The 15,091-nt window shown below is 44.2% G+C and overlaps 2 protein-coding genes across 3 annotated transcripts; both read left to right on the top strand.

Annotated features, from left to right (window-relative positions):
- The first annotated feature begins 459 nt into the window (after positions 1-459).
- On the top strand, positions 460-960 carry LOC136503203 (uncharacterized). Its single transcript, XM_066498355.1, has one exon. It carries the CDS (start codon positions 460-462, stop codon positions 958-960), a length of 501 nt encoding a protein of 166 aa, XP_066354452.1.
- A 1,531-nt stretch (positions 961-2,491) lies between these two features.
- On the top strand, positions 2,492-8,005 carry LOC136504485 (5-formyltetrahydrofolate cyclo-ligase-like protein COG0212). Of its 2 annotated transcripts, XM_066499425.1 has the most exons (7): positions 2,494-2,892; positions 3,321-3,411; positions 4,179-4,405; positions 4,701-4,776; positions 5,371-5,496; positions 5,672-5,845; positions 7,529-8,005. In XM_066499425.1, exons 1-6 carry the CDS (start codon positions 2,548-2,550, stop codon positions 5,836-5,838), a joined length of 1,032 nt encoding a protein of 343 aa, XP_066355522.1. In that variant the 5' UTR covers positions 2,494-2,547; the 3' UTR covers positions 5,839-5,845; positions 7,529-8,005. The 2 variants fall into 2 exon arrangements, 1 of the variants encoding a protein (XP_066355522.1); XR_010770892.1 differs by lacking the exons at positions 5,672-5,845; positions 7,529-8,005 and adding an exon at positions 5,004-5,268 and having other exon boundaries at positions 2,492-2,892; positions 5,371-5,497.
- The last annotated feature ends 7,086 nt before the right edge of the window (positions 8,006-15,091 follow it).

The following is a 15,091-nucleotide window of genomic DNA, read 5'->3' as shown; positions in this document are numbered from 1 at the left end:
TTGCATGGAGCTACGAATATATCATCTCTTTCAAGCTCCTAACCAAGATTTTGGCAGACCGGCTCCAGACTGTCATACTTAGTTTAGTGCACCAGAACCAATACGGCTATAAGATCTCGGACGATACAAGATTGTCTTGCATGGAGCTACGAATATATCCACCAATGCCATCAGTCAAAGAAGGAAGTAATTATACTCAAGCTTGATTTCGAGAAGGCGTTCGATGCCGTTGAGCATTCCACTATTATTCAGGTTATGACACATCTGGGTTTTCCAGATCGTTGGATACTATGGGTACATCTCATCTTGTCTTTAGGATCCTCAAAGATACTTCTAAATGGCGTGCATGGAAAATTCTTCAAATGCAGGAGAGGAGTACGTCAAGGGGATCCTCTGTCCCCACTCCTCTTCGTTCCGGCAGCTGAACTCTTGCAAGTGCTTGTTAACAAGGCTGCGGCCATGAATATGCTGACACGGCCTCTTCCACAACCCACAGAAGATTTCCCTATTGTTCAGTACGCGGATGACACGTTGATGTTTCTTCAGGCAGATGCCAGGCAGCTGGTCTTCTTGAAAGCAATGCTGCACAGCTTTGCGGAGTCAACAGGCTTACGTGTCAACTATAGAAAATCACAGATGTACTCAATCAATGTTCCGCAGGATAAAATGATCAGGCTAGCAAATACCTTTGGATGTGATATTGGATCCATGCCTTTTACATACCTGGGTTTGCCCATGGGCACCACTAAGCTGAAAATAGAGGACCTCTCGCCCATGATGGATAGAGTTGAACGTCGGCTGTCTGCCTGCTCCACCTGGTTGTCTTACACTGGTCGACTGCAAATGATCAACTCAGCAATCACGACATATGCAATGTGTACCATCAAGCTACCAAAAGGAGTTATTGAGAATATTGACAGGGCAAGAAAACAATGTCGATCTTTGGCGTGGAAATTCTGAGAAGAAGAAAGGTGGTAACCTTGTTGCTTGGCCAACTGTCATGATGTCCAAGGACAAAGGAGGACTAGGGATTATAAATCTTCGCCTGCAAAATGATGCTATGCTTATGAAACACTTGAGTAAGTTCTATAACAGGGCTGATGTCCCATGGGTACGTCTAATCTGGAGCAAATACTACACTAATCGGGTACCTCATGCAACAAGAGAGATGGGGTCATTCTGGTGGAAGGATGTCCTCCGGCTCAACGTGCTTTTCAGAGGGATAGCCACCTGTGACCTAGAAAATGGTGCCTCAGTTTGCTTCTGGGATGATCTTTGGTTGGATGGTGTTCTTTCACATAAATATCCCAGACTAGCTTCGATCACATGCAAAAAGTGATGGCATCTCAATTCTCCAAGTCATGCAGGCAGAAGATTTGGACACTTTATTCATGTTGCCATTATCTGAGCAAGCTCTCGACAAACTTGAAGCACTGCAGGAACAATTGCAAGAGGTACAATATGACCAAGAGGAGACTGACAGTTGGACGCCAATTTGGGGTAACACGTATGCATCTCGTCGTTACTATTCTCACGTCTTCAGTGGCATTGCCCAATTTTCAAGGTGGTATGGAAATCACGGTGTACTCTGCGTGTCAAGTTCTTTGCTTGGTTAATTCTGGTGGGCCGTTTGAATACAAAGGAAATGTTGCAGAGAAGACATCTTAATATACAAGAGAGTGCAGTTTGCATCATGTGCAGCACAGGAGAGTTAGAGACAATAGAACACCTCTTCTTTGATTGCCCCTTCGCATAAGAGTGCTGGGCAAGGATTGGGGTCACCTGGGATGAAACTTTGCAGCTGCGGATAGACTAACACAAGCACGATTGACACATGCTATTCCTTTCTTCACTGAAGCAGCACTTATAGCGGCTTGGGAGCTTTGGAAACTGCAGAATGACAAGGCTTTTCAGAGGCGTGATCCAAGTCCAAGTCTTTGGATGTCGAATTTCAAGAACCAACGCCTTCTCCAATCTGTTAGGTTTAAAGATGATCTACGGTCATCTTTTTCTGTATGGCTGGATGCTTTTAGTTAATCACTATATGTATAAACTCTGTACCCTCCTCCATATGAAAATTGATTAACACTGTGGGGACCTCCCCCACACTCTTTTGCGTAAAAAAAACATAGACGCTCACGATATACAAACACTCACCCCTTTAAATACACGCAAACCTAACTTTTTCGTAGCAAATCCTCAAGATTAACGAAGTCACCACAATCGCCTCGCTATCGACAAGAACGTCGCCTAGCACTAATGCACATCGCCGTTAAATCCTTGAAAACAAGACCAATATACACAAATGCTTTTTATATTTGCCTTCATTTTTTTTTTCAAGAACGGTACAGCTAGAAAACCGTTTCTAACCACGAGGATCACTGTTGCTTACAGACTGCTTCGGGACATAGAGATACTGGGATTTTCGAGGGCAGCTCCTGCGGACCCACATGTCAGCCTGTCGAGATAATCCGAACCCTCCCCTGAATCCGTGGCTCCCTTTCCCTGGCGCGCGAGTGACGAGCGTGCCCAGGAGCCAGCCAAGCGATGCCGCTCCTCTTCCCCGCCACGCCGCCGCTGCCGCTGTGCCGCGCCGCGCGCGCCTCACGCCGCGCCACGGCTGCCGTGGCGTCCGCGGCCAGGAGCTCCTCCTCGTCCTCGGCCTCGTTCGACGCGGCCGCCTTCGAGGCCGAGCGGCTCCGCCTGGACGCCGCGGCGCGGGCCGGGATGGAGTCCACCGCCGCGGCGGCGGAGGCGGACCCGCGGGCCTGGAAGTGGGCGATACGGAAGCGGGTGTGGGACGCGCTCGAGGCTGAGGGCGTTGCGCGGGACCCGCGCCCCGTCCACCACCGCATCCCCAACTTCGACGGTGCCCCCGCCGCCGCAGACGCGGTACGGCGGCCCACCTTTCCTGTGGTGTGAAATTATGCCGAGTGCAGATATGCAGATTAGGTTGTTAGTGGTAACCTTATGCGAAATTATGTCATTGCAAATTGTGTTTCAGTTAGAGCGTAATGTGGAACCCTGCATAGCATTTGATCAAGCCGTTTGCTTTGTTTTCAATGCGATGTAACTAGACAAGGCACCTAAAATGTTTTGGTTTCTCTGATCCAAATCGGGGGCTCAAAAAATTGCTCTGTTATCATCTGTAGGAGCAAGAGATTATAATTGTGTGATTATAAGCTATCGCATGTGCTGCACTTATTGATCTTTCATTACATAATTTGTACACATACAACTCTTTGGCTCTATTCCTGTTGCTTTGTAAATTGATTTCTGTGCTCATCATTAACGCTTGCAATGTTTCAAACTGTCACCAGTTGGGGAGGCTTGACATATTTCAGAATTCCCAGTGTGTAAAGGTCAATCCTGACACACCTCAGAAGCAAGTTCGGTTCTTAACACTGTCAGGTCAGTACTTATCAGTGCTACAACTTATGATGGCCTAATCGTGTCTACGTATTATTTGTGGCAGCAGCATATTAGCATGTGCATAAACTATGTCGGCACATATAAAAAAATTAAAACTGTAGTGCATCTGGCTCTTAGATTGGCTAAAACAAGTAGCTGTCTCAACCTTTCTTGAAGATAGCCTGTTTATTTCTTCTCCTCAAATGCGCAGGAGAGTTGCGAGTCATTTATTGAACAGGAAAGAGTACCCAAGTGTACAACACCACTCACACAAGACAGTAGGTCCTAGAAAAGGTTTCAAATGTCCCTAGCCCTGGCTGCACACCGTAAGGCTCCTTCCTCCTGTACTGTTCACACCAGCAAGCTTGCGCCCAGAGAAAAAAAACTACCAAAGAGTTGAGTCTTTCTCTATGCTGTTTGCCAACCATCTTGATTGCATGGCATCACCATCGAGGGAAGCTAGCAGTGTCATTATATCATTCTGTTTCTTGATTAACCTCATAAGTTGATACCACTTGATCTCTCAATGAATTTTGTGCTGCAAACCAAATCATATACTGGTTGCATTAGGGCTTCAGGTTTTCTTTACATTTTCCAGCTTTTGATCAGATGCTCTTTTTTAACTACCACTCTGTGTGAATTATGTTTCACATGTACCCAATCAATCAAGGACAGTCACTGCAATCATGTTAAACTTCTTGCCCGAGTATTTGAAAATGAATTGTCTGCTTCTCCATTTTTATTATGTGCTACTTTTTGTCATTCAGGTGATAAAAAGCTGTTGACTCCTCAGCCTCGGCTAAGGACAGGATTTTTCTCAGTTATGGACTCTCAAATGATACCCGTTGGGTGCATTTCTGAAGCATGCACTTCTGTTGGTGCAGCTAAATATGGGAGGCCAATAGGTTTAGATGAAAGCCTTAAGGTGGATTTGATTGTGATTGGATCAGTAGCAGTTGATCCAAGTTCAGGAGCACGGTTAGGGAAGGGAGAGGTAACTATTCTCCTGATGTGTATACAGTTCAAAATTGAAATCAAGTTGATATTGCTGTTACTTTCTACATCTGAACAGCAATAGTTAGTGGACCGCACCAAAGAAGTTTCCACAGTTTCACCTCCTTTTTTACCATCAACAGAAAATAAACTAAATCAAATTGATGGCCTTTTTCTCGAATAAAATTGATGGACTTTTTGTTGGGTCAACACTGCCTTAAAATGAAAAACTATGCTTAACAAAATTAAAGTCTTCCTGTTCCTCGTCCATAAATGTTTGTGAACTTCAACTTCAGGGATTTGCAGAGCTGGAATATGGAATGCTTCGCTATATGGGAGCTATAGATGATTCAACCATGATAGTAACTACTGGTGAGTTCTCTTTATTGATTTTGCTAGTTGCATGTTTTGTACATGGGTCAGATTTGTTCAGTGATTCTGTAAGATTGATACACAGAATCTATTCCTACCTTACTGTTCTTGAGCTCGAGTAACAGTTATATTAGCCTGTATCTAACAGGGCTTAACTTTGCTATTCTGATTCTAGCAAAGATTGAAATAAGTGAATTTAATCTATGCGTGCATGAGCTGTGGCCCAGGTGGCCATGGGCTGAGCCAGCCCACAGGCGATGGCAGCAGCTACAGCGACGGCTTCTGCTGCCATTCCTGCCTTGGGCCTTGTGGGCACAGCAGGAGGCACCCTAGGGCGGCAGCCGGCATCATTACCTACTATCAATCTGATGATGATCCTTGACTTGAGGTGGAAGGGTAAGCTGCCTCCCTAGAGTGTGCCTCATGATGGCATGGCAGCACCTGCTGCCACCCTAGCTGCTGCCACCTCTTCTTTTTCTGAATTGGAAAACTGTTAGTGCATTTTATGTTCTTTGATGGATTTGGAATTGCTTGTTGCATATTTAGTTCGTGGGTAGTCACTTTCAAAAATGCCAACTATTTCTGCGCTTACAGTGCATGACAAGCAGTTAGTGGACGACATTCCAGTGGAGAAGCTGCTAGTTCATGATGTGCCAGTTGACATTATCTGCACCCCAACTCAGGTCATCTTCACAAAGACTACAATCCCAAAGCCACAAGGTTTGGCCATTTCCTATCAGTTATTTACTCTTTTTTTCTTGAAAAAACAGGAGAGCTGCACTTCATTATATTAAGAAGAAAATGGGACAAGAACCTAGTTACAACACACCACAAACGCCACATTACTCTGTGAATTAGTCTCATATGACCAAATTTTGGAGAATTTTGTATGCAGGGATTTACTGGGAAAAGTTATCTCCAGAAAAATTGGGCCAAATCCAAATTCTAAGAGAGCTGAAGCAACGCATAGAGCAAGAGACAGGAGCTATACTTCCTTGTGGGCCTTCAGAGAAGCTACCGCCAACAGCTCAGAGAAGGCAGAGGTGGCGGCGGCGACGATGAGACTTTTGTATGCTTCTCTAGTTCTCTTAACTGTTTCTTTTACTGAACACAGAGCTCTGTGCACCCTTTTCTTTCTTTGCGCAAATCAAGATATTCTTCACTGTTCAAAACTACCAAAACATTTTGATATCAGATGTAACAGAAATGCCAAAAAAAAATCTTCGTTTGCACTTAAGAGGCAACGAGGATAGATTGTATAGCTCTTTCCACACCTATTTAATTTCTTCGCAAGTATGAAGTTCCATTTGGCATTACAATGAGTACTTAAATTTTGTATCTTTGAATGTAGCAGTTAGTTGAAATTCGAAAACATATTATATGGAGTTGTAACAGTAAAATACTGCTATGGAAATGATTTGGGGAACTACTGGATTCTATATGGACAGCATAGCAACCAACCTTAGGAAGTCTGGCATGCCAAGATACAGGATCTTTTGAACGAATCGCATAATTGTGTTACTACTACCATAGGTTTGTAGATTTTTTTTTTCTAATTGGCCGCACAGAGTAGGAGCTCTCTGCACTGGGTACGCCCTTTTTATATCGTTGGAACAAATAAATTCCTCATATATATTGATTGACCTTTTTTATTGAGTTTGTAAACCCTAGACTGCAAAAGTACACATATGACTATATGAGCTATGGTCACATGGTCAGACTATGTAGACGAAGTTACTAGTCTGCATGTCTTGTGCACTTGAGCCAAACTGTTCATGAGTACATGGCATAAAAATCTAGTAGAGGTGTCAGCCACCAGGCGGCTTGGATGATTAGTTTATTTGTCTGTTGTTTAACTTGGTTAGTTGCTGTCTTTTAGAATGCCAGCCATTGTTGAGTACCAACTATTTTTCGCCCTTTACGTCAATGTGGTAGGTATCCAATAGCAGTTGGTTTCCTTTTTTTCTTTTCTGTTCTAAAGAAGGTAGAGTAATCCCCAGTGATATTTTGTGACATGTTACTTTTGGGGCTTTGAGCCTCCTCAATCTGAAGTCTGAACAGACATGTACCAGGGTAGAATTAATTATCGCAGCGTTATCTCACATCCACTGACAATTCTTAAATCGAATTTTGCAATCACTCTTGATTGGCTTAATTAATTTCAGCTCATACTACCGTAGTGATAGCAATTAATCCAGTACTAAACAACTTCGTTCTTGTTCTTGGTTGATGTCAACATTTCTCATAGCTATGGGCCGGAGTTAGCACATACTAATGAGTCTCCTGAAATCTCTTCTTTCATTGTTTTATGAAAGAATCAGTTAGAGGTCCTGGGTTCGAGTCGCGGTCTCCTCGCATTGCACAGGCGAGGGTAAGGCTTGCCACTGACACCTTTGCCCAGACCCGCACATAGCGGGAGCTCTCTGCACTGGGTACGCCCTTTTAGCTTCAAAAGGCTAGCTACTAAACTTTTACCTAGCACAATGAAATAAGTTCACAGCATAGTAATTCTGGCTCCAACTTAGTGTCTATACAGTGAGGTCCCGGATTAATGTATTCATGGTTCCGACCAGATCAGCCCTTGATGTCTGATAACTGGTCATAGCTGCCTGCTCTTTTTCCTTTCCATTTAATTCGGCATGTGCCGGTATATATATGCTGATATGCATGTTGTTGCCTTATGGCTAACATGCAAAACGAATGAACCATCACTGTCTTTGACCTTCCTACATTTTTGTATCATTTGGTATAGCTGCCCATCAGCCCATGGCTTTACCGTGAAGAAGGTGCTGAACGTCACGTGGTAGGAGCAAGCATCACCTAAAAGTTTAAATGAGGGAGCAAAATATTCCAAACCACTCCAATCCTGTGTTCAAAACACTTTGTCCGAATTTCACATGCATTCTTCAGCATGAAGCCAACGTTCTTTGGAATTGGAAGTTCAAACTGCGTCCCAGTCACACTGCCTTTGGAAGTTCTTAGAAAATCAATGCAGCTCGTGTGCAAAGAGGACAGGCAGGTCATCAGGCATGTATTTTTGACCTGCCATTGTAACTTGCAGGAGAGTCGAATACATGACAGTGTAGTTGAAACTTGAAAGTGTAAGTTGGCCATCATCTGTAAACAAACAGAAGGAACTGTTGTACACTTGGGATACCTTAGTCCCACTTTATCTTTTTGATAATCTGCACTGGGTATGCCCTTTAATGTTGTCAAAGTTTGAATTCGAAACTGTCATCATAATCAATGTTGATTTATACTTCCTCAGTCTCAACGATATAGCGTACTTTGATAATACAAAACTGCAAAAGTCATTTGCTAAAGAATCAATATCATATCGGACGCACTTCGAGTATAAATCTAATGCAATTTTGATGTTCTAAACTTGTAGATAATTTCACAATTTGTTGGTCAAAGTTTGTAAATTTTGACTTTTCGTATTATCTAGCCTTACGGTTTAGATTTGTGACTGCATTTTAGTACTACGGAGTTGTCGTGAACTCTCAACAACTATTTCTTTTATATTTCTAATTACACTTAGGAGAACGTGGATGAAGACGGCGGCGCATGGTCTCCATAAACAATGAAACTCGTCACCAATATATATATTAGATTAGATGATGAAGTCGTCGAAATGTAGGTACACAAGGACCTACTGCAAGGTGCATCTCTTTCTTTTTCATTTCTTTTTTTCTTTTTTCTTTTTTTGCAAAAGCAAGGTGTGCATTTCTCGTGCTATATATATAGGTGTGAGTGTGTGACGTAACAGTGTATCTAAGCAAGCATGTTAACATAATAAGAGGCAATTTTGGCCACATGACCGTAACGCAGCCGCCCTCGTGTCATTTGTCAACCGTATCGTGAGGACTAGCCTTGGCTGTCCCATCTGCGCTTCTCGCAGTCAGAATGAACCTGGACGGTCCGGATGAATTGATCACAACAGCAGCCACAGTGGTGTGCATCGGCTCCTCTTCCACGCGCAGCTGAGCATCCTGCAATGTACAAATCGACGCTCCAACCTTTTTTTTCTTCTCTCTTTTCAGCATCGATCTCTACCCACACTATGGGTAGTCTTATGACAGATCCAATCATGGTCAACACATGACCACATGCTTGTGAGATTTATATTTCCCTTCAGTTAGCGCGCGAGCACATTGTAAGGCATGCAAGAATCGAGATCGAGCCATTTCCATCTGAACTTTGTGCACCCGGATGCGTCAAAGGATGGAGCGACTGCTTGTTGATCAACAAATTACCAAATATAAACTCGATCCTTTTTCGTGTTTCAGAAACCAAAGAATTTGCAAGTTTTATGAATCCCAAGCCTCACGATTCGTCCCAAAATATAAAGGCTTCCGAGAATTTTAGAACAAATAATCATCAACTAGATGTATGCATGTGCGTTGCACATGGTAACGAATTTGTATCCATGCACGTGTTTTATGGTTTAGACGAACATATTAACAAATTTTTATCTATATCTATAGCGATGCACATGGCTTGTGGTTTCGACGAACATATTAAGAAATATACAAATATAATTACATAAAGCATATTTTATGATCTTTACGACTATCCTGTAGATTTGGTTTATAGAAACCTAATAAAATTGGTTTTGTTTTTAAATTATGTTTTATTATTTTACATTTTTAAAAATTAATAAAAATCTAATAAATACTTTTGTATTTGGGCCCTAAACTATTTCTAAATTCTCAAGGTTTTTCTTCTTCTATGTGGACGTGGTGGACCCTGAACTATTTCTAAATGGGTCACGTTGTTACGTGCGGGCATCAAGCGAATCACCACGCAATGGACTCATCTGTTACGTGCGACCAGGAGGTCCGTCCGTTCGTCCCACGGCATGCCATTCCTTCGTTCCTGCTCTCGCAGGAGGGCGAGCGGGGTGTAGACGCGCGGCCACACGTGCACGAGGTGAGCGGGGGCGCAGACGTGCGGGCACACGCGCACGGGCATGCGCTGACGGGCGAGCGGGGCGAGCGTTTGTAGGTGCCCGCCGCCGTCGGCACAGGCTGGAGCTAGGGCGCGCACGCGCGGGCGAAGCGGAGCACACGGCGAGCACATCATAGAGCGCGACGAGTGCCGCCGCCGCCAGCACATACTAGCATCGCATCGCCCGCGTCCATGGCGAGACGCGCGCGTGCTCTCGCGTACGCCACCGCCGGCACAGGTTGGAGCTAGGGCGCTCGTGGGGGCGTGATCTGTTTGCAGGGAGGTGGGGCTCAACGCAGACCCACGCGGGTGGGGTGACACGGACCCGCGTGCAGGGTTCACGTACCAGACTCGACATTAAGCGGGGGCGGAGCGAATAATATTTGGCATCCGGGCGACGCAGACTGTCGGACAGGGACCCACGCGGGCGGGGTGACGTGGGAGCCACAAATTAAGTTGGGCGAAGTGAATTATCTTGGCGTCCGATGATGACATTAGGATTTCGTAGATTGCTTTTTTTCCGTATAAGGGTGGGGGCGGAGGACTTTTCCGTATAGGATTGGAAACGGTGGTGGTTTGTTTTTATGTATTTTTTTGCTGTATATGTTTATATTTTTCGGAAAAATATTCCGGAAACGTTTTTTTTGCCTTGAGTTTTTTTTTACCGTATAAAATAAAGGGCAGGGGCGGGGGATGCAGACGGTGGTCTTCGTTATTTTTTAAGGTGGTAGTAGATAATAAAGGGCAGGGGCGGGGGACACAGACGATGCTCTATGTTATTTTTTAGGTGGCAGTAGATTATATCTATACACCAGTTGATTTTATGATGGTATTACAGCCTAAGTTTTATAGGAAAATTTGTATAATCTACATTTAACAAAAAAAATATATAATTAAATATGGACCGACGATTTCAATGATCATGCATGTAATGGTCTAAACTGAGATAAAAAAATCCATAACAAATGCGACAAGATATCAATATCAATTTAGAACTAAAAATAAATGCTAGGCCGTTCGTGCTAATTAATAATTATAGATTAGTGCTTCTATGTACTGTATTTCTTAGGTTCCAAGATTCAATATACATGGGCACAGTAAGGTAAATTGTCCCGACACTATGTAACATGTATGGTTCCAACTCTAATGTTCTCGGTCACAGGACCTTCTTCCGACGCGATTTTCGCTAAAAACTCACGTTTCACAACGCAGGAGTATTACCGTACAAGAGACAATTTAGCCTACAGAAATTTTTTGTGCACGATTCAGGAACCGTTTTGAAATATTTTTGTGCACGATTCAACGTTCCATTCAATTTATAATTGTTTTCACTATACAATCTTGATATTTGTGACGATTAGCAAAGCCTTTGTTGTGAATTATTGTCGATGATTAACAAAGCAGATCCTGACACATGCATGGTGGCCGGACGTGTTAGCATCAGGCGAGCCCGGACAGTGGCCTAGAGTGGCCGGGCCTTGTTCTGCCACTAGAATAATGCATCATGGTTGGCTGCTTTGCATACCTAAATGAATATGACTTCACCTGATATTGGCTCCGTTCGGCTTACCTTATAATCCGTACTATTCACCTTGTTTTTTTAGTCGGAACAGTGTTTTTCTCTCACAATAATTCAGCCAGAACAGTGTTTTTCAGCCAATTCAGCCAAGTTTCAGCAAGCCGAACGGGGCCATTTTGTAGCAATTTGGTTGCATAATAAATATTGTAAGCAAAGCTACTAGTTATATTGTAAATATCAAGATCATGATGCTGGATTTGCTTTCGGTTTGCAATAATGCTAATGTAGCCTATAATTCTTGTTTTGTTCTTGTTTTGTTTATTTAGTTCATAATTCATTTGTGCTAAATATTTTAGGAAAACTACAATGACGAGCCCCGTTGCACAATTAAATTTCTGCTAAAAGTTTGTATTAATTTTTTAAAAAAATCTAAACAACTTTAGATAGAAAAACTCAAGCACTGGTTGTAGATCACATAGAGAGCTACAACTTTCATACAAAAGTATCTTTATCAACACCATACGAAAAATATATGATTTTTTGACAAGTTATGGCACGTGATTAATATGCATCTTAACGACCTCAAATGATAAAACTCAAAACTAGAAATTTGTAGAACTCAACAAGGGTTACAATTTTCATGTACAAAATATCTTTATTTGAAAATATATAGTAAATAATAATTTTTCTAAGGCAGCAAGTTCTAGTACGCCATTAATACGCTACTAAAACTTTGTTTTATTTTTTAGCATCCTAACTATCTCAAATGAAGAACATAGAACTAGAAAGTTATAAATATTATTGGTGGCTACAATTTTCGTATGGAAATCATCTCCATCCGATGTTGTATGAAAAATATATGATTTATCTAAGGTAAAATCTTGTGGTTCCAGCCCTGATGGCGCGGCCAAACTATATTGCCACGCCAACGAAAGTGGCGTGCAATACTTTCCACATAAAAATTATTGTCTAGTGTGGCAAATCATGCTACACTGATGCATATGACGCAACAACGTGATTTTGCTGCACCAAAAGCGTTGTGGCGGCTAAAAATCTCTACACCTAAAAATGCTCTAAAATAATCATCTAACCGATGATAAAAAAAACATATGCTACCAAATACGTGTAAAGAGTCCGTGTCGAAGCCGATTCCGCCGCACGCCGTCCTGCCCCTTCCCCACCCCTGCTGACCTGCTCCCTCCGTCCGATCTTGTACGCACGGCCCCACCGCACCCTCTCCCACGTTGAGGACGGCCTGATCGAGGGGATCTGGCACGATCAGAACGCTGACCACCGGGACACGGGTTCCCCCACTTGCTTGCCTCTGCCGCCGCCGCCACCACCGAGGATGTGCTCCCGTCGTTCCCCTCAGCGGCGTCGGCCTAGATTTGGTCGATCTGGCAGCTGGGGTCGTGATTTGGCCAAAGAAACCTCGATTCGGTTGAGTAATCTGGGCGGAATTTGATTTGTGCAGAGAAGAAAGTGAAAGGGAGAGGAGGGGATGGAATCTGCCGTGCGCCCGTGCGGGAGGCGGAGCGGAGATGCGAGGATGTCGTACCAGGCTGTAGGATGTCGTTCGCATTGCTAGGAGCCGCCGCTCGCCTCACATGCAAGCAGCAAGCATAGGTGGCCGGCCCTGCTGCTTCACTCTGAGTCGAGATTTTTGGGAAGGACGAAGCAGTGCAGCTCGCCGATGCGTGGATGATAACATGCGGCGGACTGTTTCTACTTTTCCTTTTTAATTTGCAAGATGCTTTTGGAATCATAATTGAATTAATTATTAAATGATTACCACATTTTAGGTGTGTACTGCAGGAATAAACTGTAAGCGAAATTATTATTGGTTTTTTTCAGGTTTGTGGAGAAGCTATGTAATGCTTGGATTCACATAGAACACTGAAGATGCCATGACAGATGATGGTTCTTTTGATTTTTAAGAAAAGTAAATGATAAAGATTATTAACAGGGCTTCATACTTGATTTATAGGTTAATATGTTCAACTAAACCCCATCACATGAGTCGGCATAGACGTAGACAAACATTCATAACCCTCGGTCAACGCACGAGCATAATCCAAGTAAAAATAAAAAACATGTGAAGTTATTTTTAAAATAAAATTTGAAAAAAAGATTATAAAAATAAATATAATTCCTCGTTGCACGCGTGCACGCCCTCGTCACCCGCAGACCCGGTGCACTCCTGCCCCGTGCCGCCGTGCGCGTCCCCTGCCCCCTGCATCCACGCGGCGCTGCCCTGCCCTAGGGATGAAAACGGATTGGATACGGACGGATATCACCGATATTATATTTGTTTTTATATTTTTGTCCGGATTCGGATTCGAATACGGATAGTGTCAACTATGTCGGATAGGATACGGTTGGATATCGATATCATAAATATGCGATTTGAGTATTCGGATACGGATACAATATCGGATGTTGGATATCCGGACTCGGATACGGACAGATCTCAACCCCTCTAAACGGATTCGGTTTTGAATACGGTCGGAAAATATCCGTACCGTTTTTATCCCTGCCCTGCCCTACCCTGCTCCGTGCCGCCGCTGCCCCTTGCAGCCGGCGTGTTGCCCTGCCCCGTCCGTGATGTGCAGTCTGTGGCGTCCATGAAGGCCCGGGGGTCCGCGCTTGTCACCGACTGCGAGGGCCTCTTCTTCTCCAACGGCCTTGACATCGGGTCGGCAGGCACCTACCGCGGGCACCTCAGAGAGTTCATCAACGCGCCGCCACGAGCCATTGCAAGCGAGGGGATGTCGGCTCCATGCGAGTCTGAGTAGTGCTCCTCTTGTGGTTTCATTTTGGCTGTAAAATTTTAGACTCATCACGAGAGAGTGCATTATTAAGCCTCTTTTTCCCAACTTTCAGACTATCGACAATTTGTGGTACTACTTACCCAGCACCATTTCCCAGTTGATGAGCATGCAAATAGTCCATCTGAATAGGCAATAGCTAAGCTACAGTCATTGACATTTGCTAACTTTGCAGGTACAAATCTATCATTGTCGGGATCAGTGCTCTTTGTTAGACCTAGAACAGGATCTATAGGCATAGAACTAGTATGTCTACTTGCTGTTGAATAGAATCATAAACCCTAAAACATCTACTAGTGTAACGAGAGAGACAGAGAGGGGTGGAGTAGAAGATCGTGTCGAACCTGACACCGCCGAGGAGGATCCGCTCGCGTCCACCATGGAATCGGTGTCTGCGCTAGGGCAGCGACGGTCGGTGAAGACGGTGTCGGTGATGCGCGGTGGCGACCGGCGGTGAAGGCAGTGGAGTCCGGTGACGCAGTCCGGAGGCGGCACAGTGCTGTGGTGGAGGTGCTTCCCATCACTGGCTACGCCCCTCACTAGATCGGGTTTAGGGCACTGTTCACCTAAACGGCCGTTTAGCCCGTTTACACACCGTTTAAACGCTACACGGTGGTACACCGTTTCCGTTTAATCGGTTGTTTTGACCGTTTAAATGGTCGTTTTCCCATTTAAACACCCGTTTTGCCCGAATAATGGGCTAAACGGCAGAGGACCGACTGTTTATCGTTTAGCGTTTAGGATAACACTGTTTAGGGTTTGTCGGTGGAGAGCTCGGCTCAGGCGAACCTCATGACTTGAGCCGCCGGCCCCCACCTCTATTTATTGCGCAGTGTGACAAGGGCCCTCCAACCATAGTGGGCTGGGCACCCCGATCAGGGCGCGGATCAAAGACCCAACTGGGCCGTTGGGACCAGTTTAAGATTAGAGATCAATCTAACAATCTCCCCCGTGATCTTCTACCATCTTTCAATTTCATATCATTTACTTTTGTTCATTCCATTCCAGATTAGCGCAT

Source organism: Miscanthus floridulus, chromosome 14 (assembly GCF_019320115.1).
Source record: "Miscanthus floridulus cultivar M001 chromosome 14, ASM1932011v1, whole genome shotgun sequence".
Lineage (NCBI taxonomy): Eukaryota > Viridiplantae > Streptophyta > Magnoliopsida > Poales > Poaceae > Miscanthus > Miscanthus floridulus.
This window is presented reverse-complemented; position numbering and strand designations above follow the sequence as displayed.

Excerpts from the sequence above, each read along its gene's own strand:
- LOC136503203 (XM_066498355.1), top strand. The coding sequence starts at position 460 with ATGAATATGCTGACACGGCCTCTTCCACAACCCACAGAAGATTTCCCT.
- LOC136504485 (XM_066499425.1), top strand. The coding sequence starts at position 2,548 with ATGCCGCTCCTCTTCCCCGCCACGCCGCCGCTGCCGCTGTGCCGCGCC. Across the intron at positions 4,406-4,700 it reads CACGGTTAGGGAAGGGAGAG|GGATTTGCAGAGCTGGAATA; the intron begins GTAACTATTCTC and ends CTTCAACTTCAG. Across the intron at positions 4,777-5,370 it reads AACCATGATAGTAACTACTG|TGCATGACAAGCAGTTAGTG; the intron begins GTGAGTTCTCTT and ends CTGCGCTTACAG.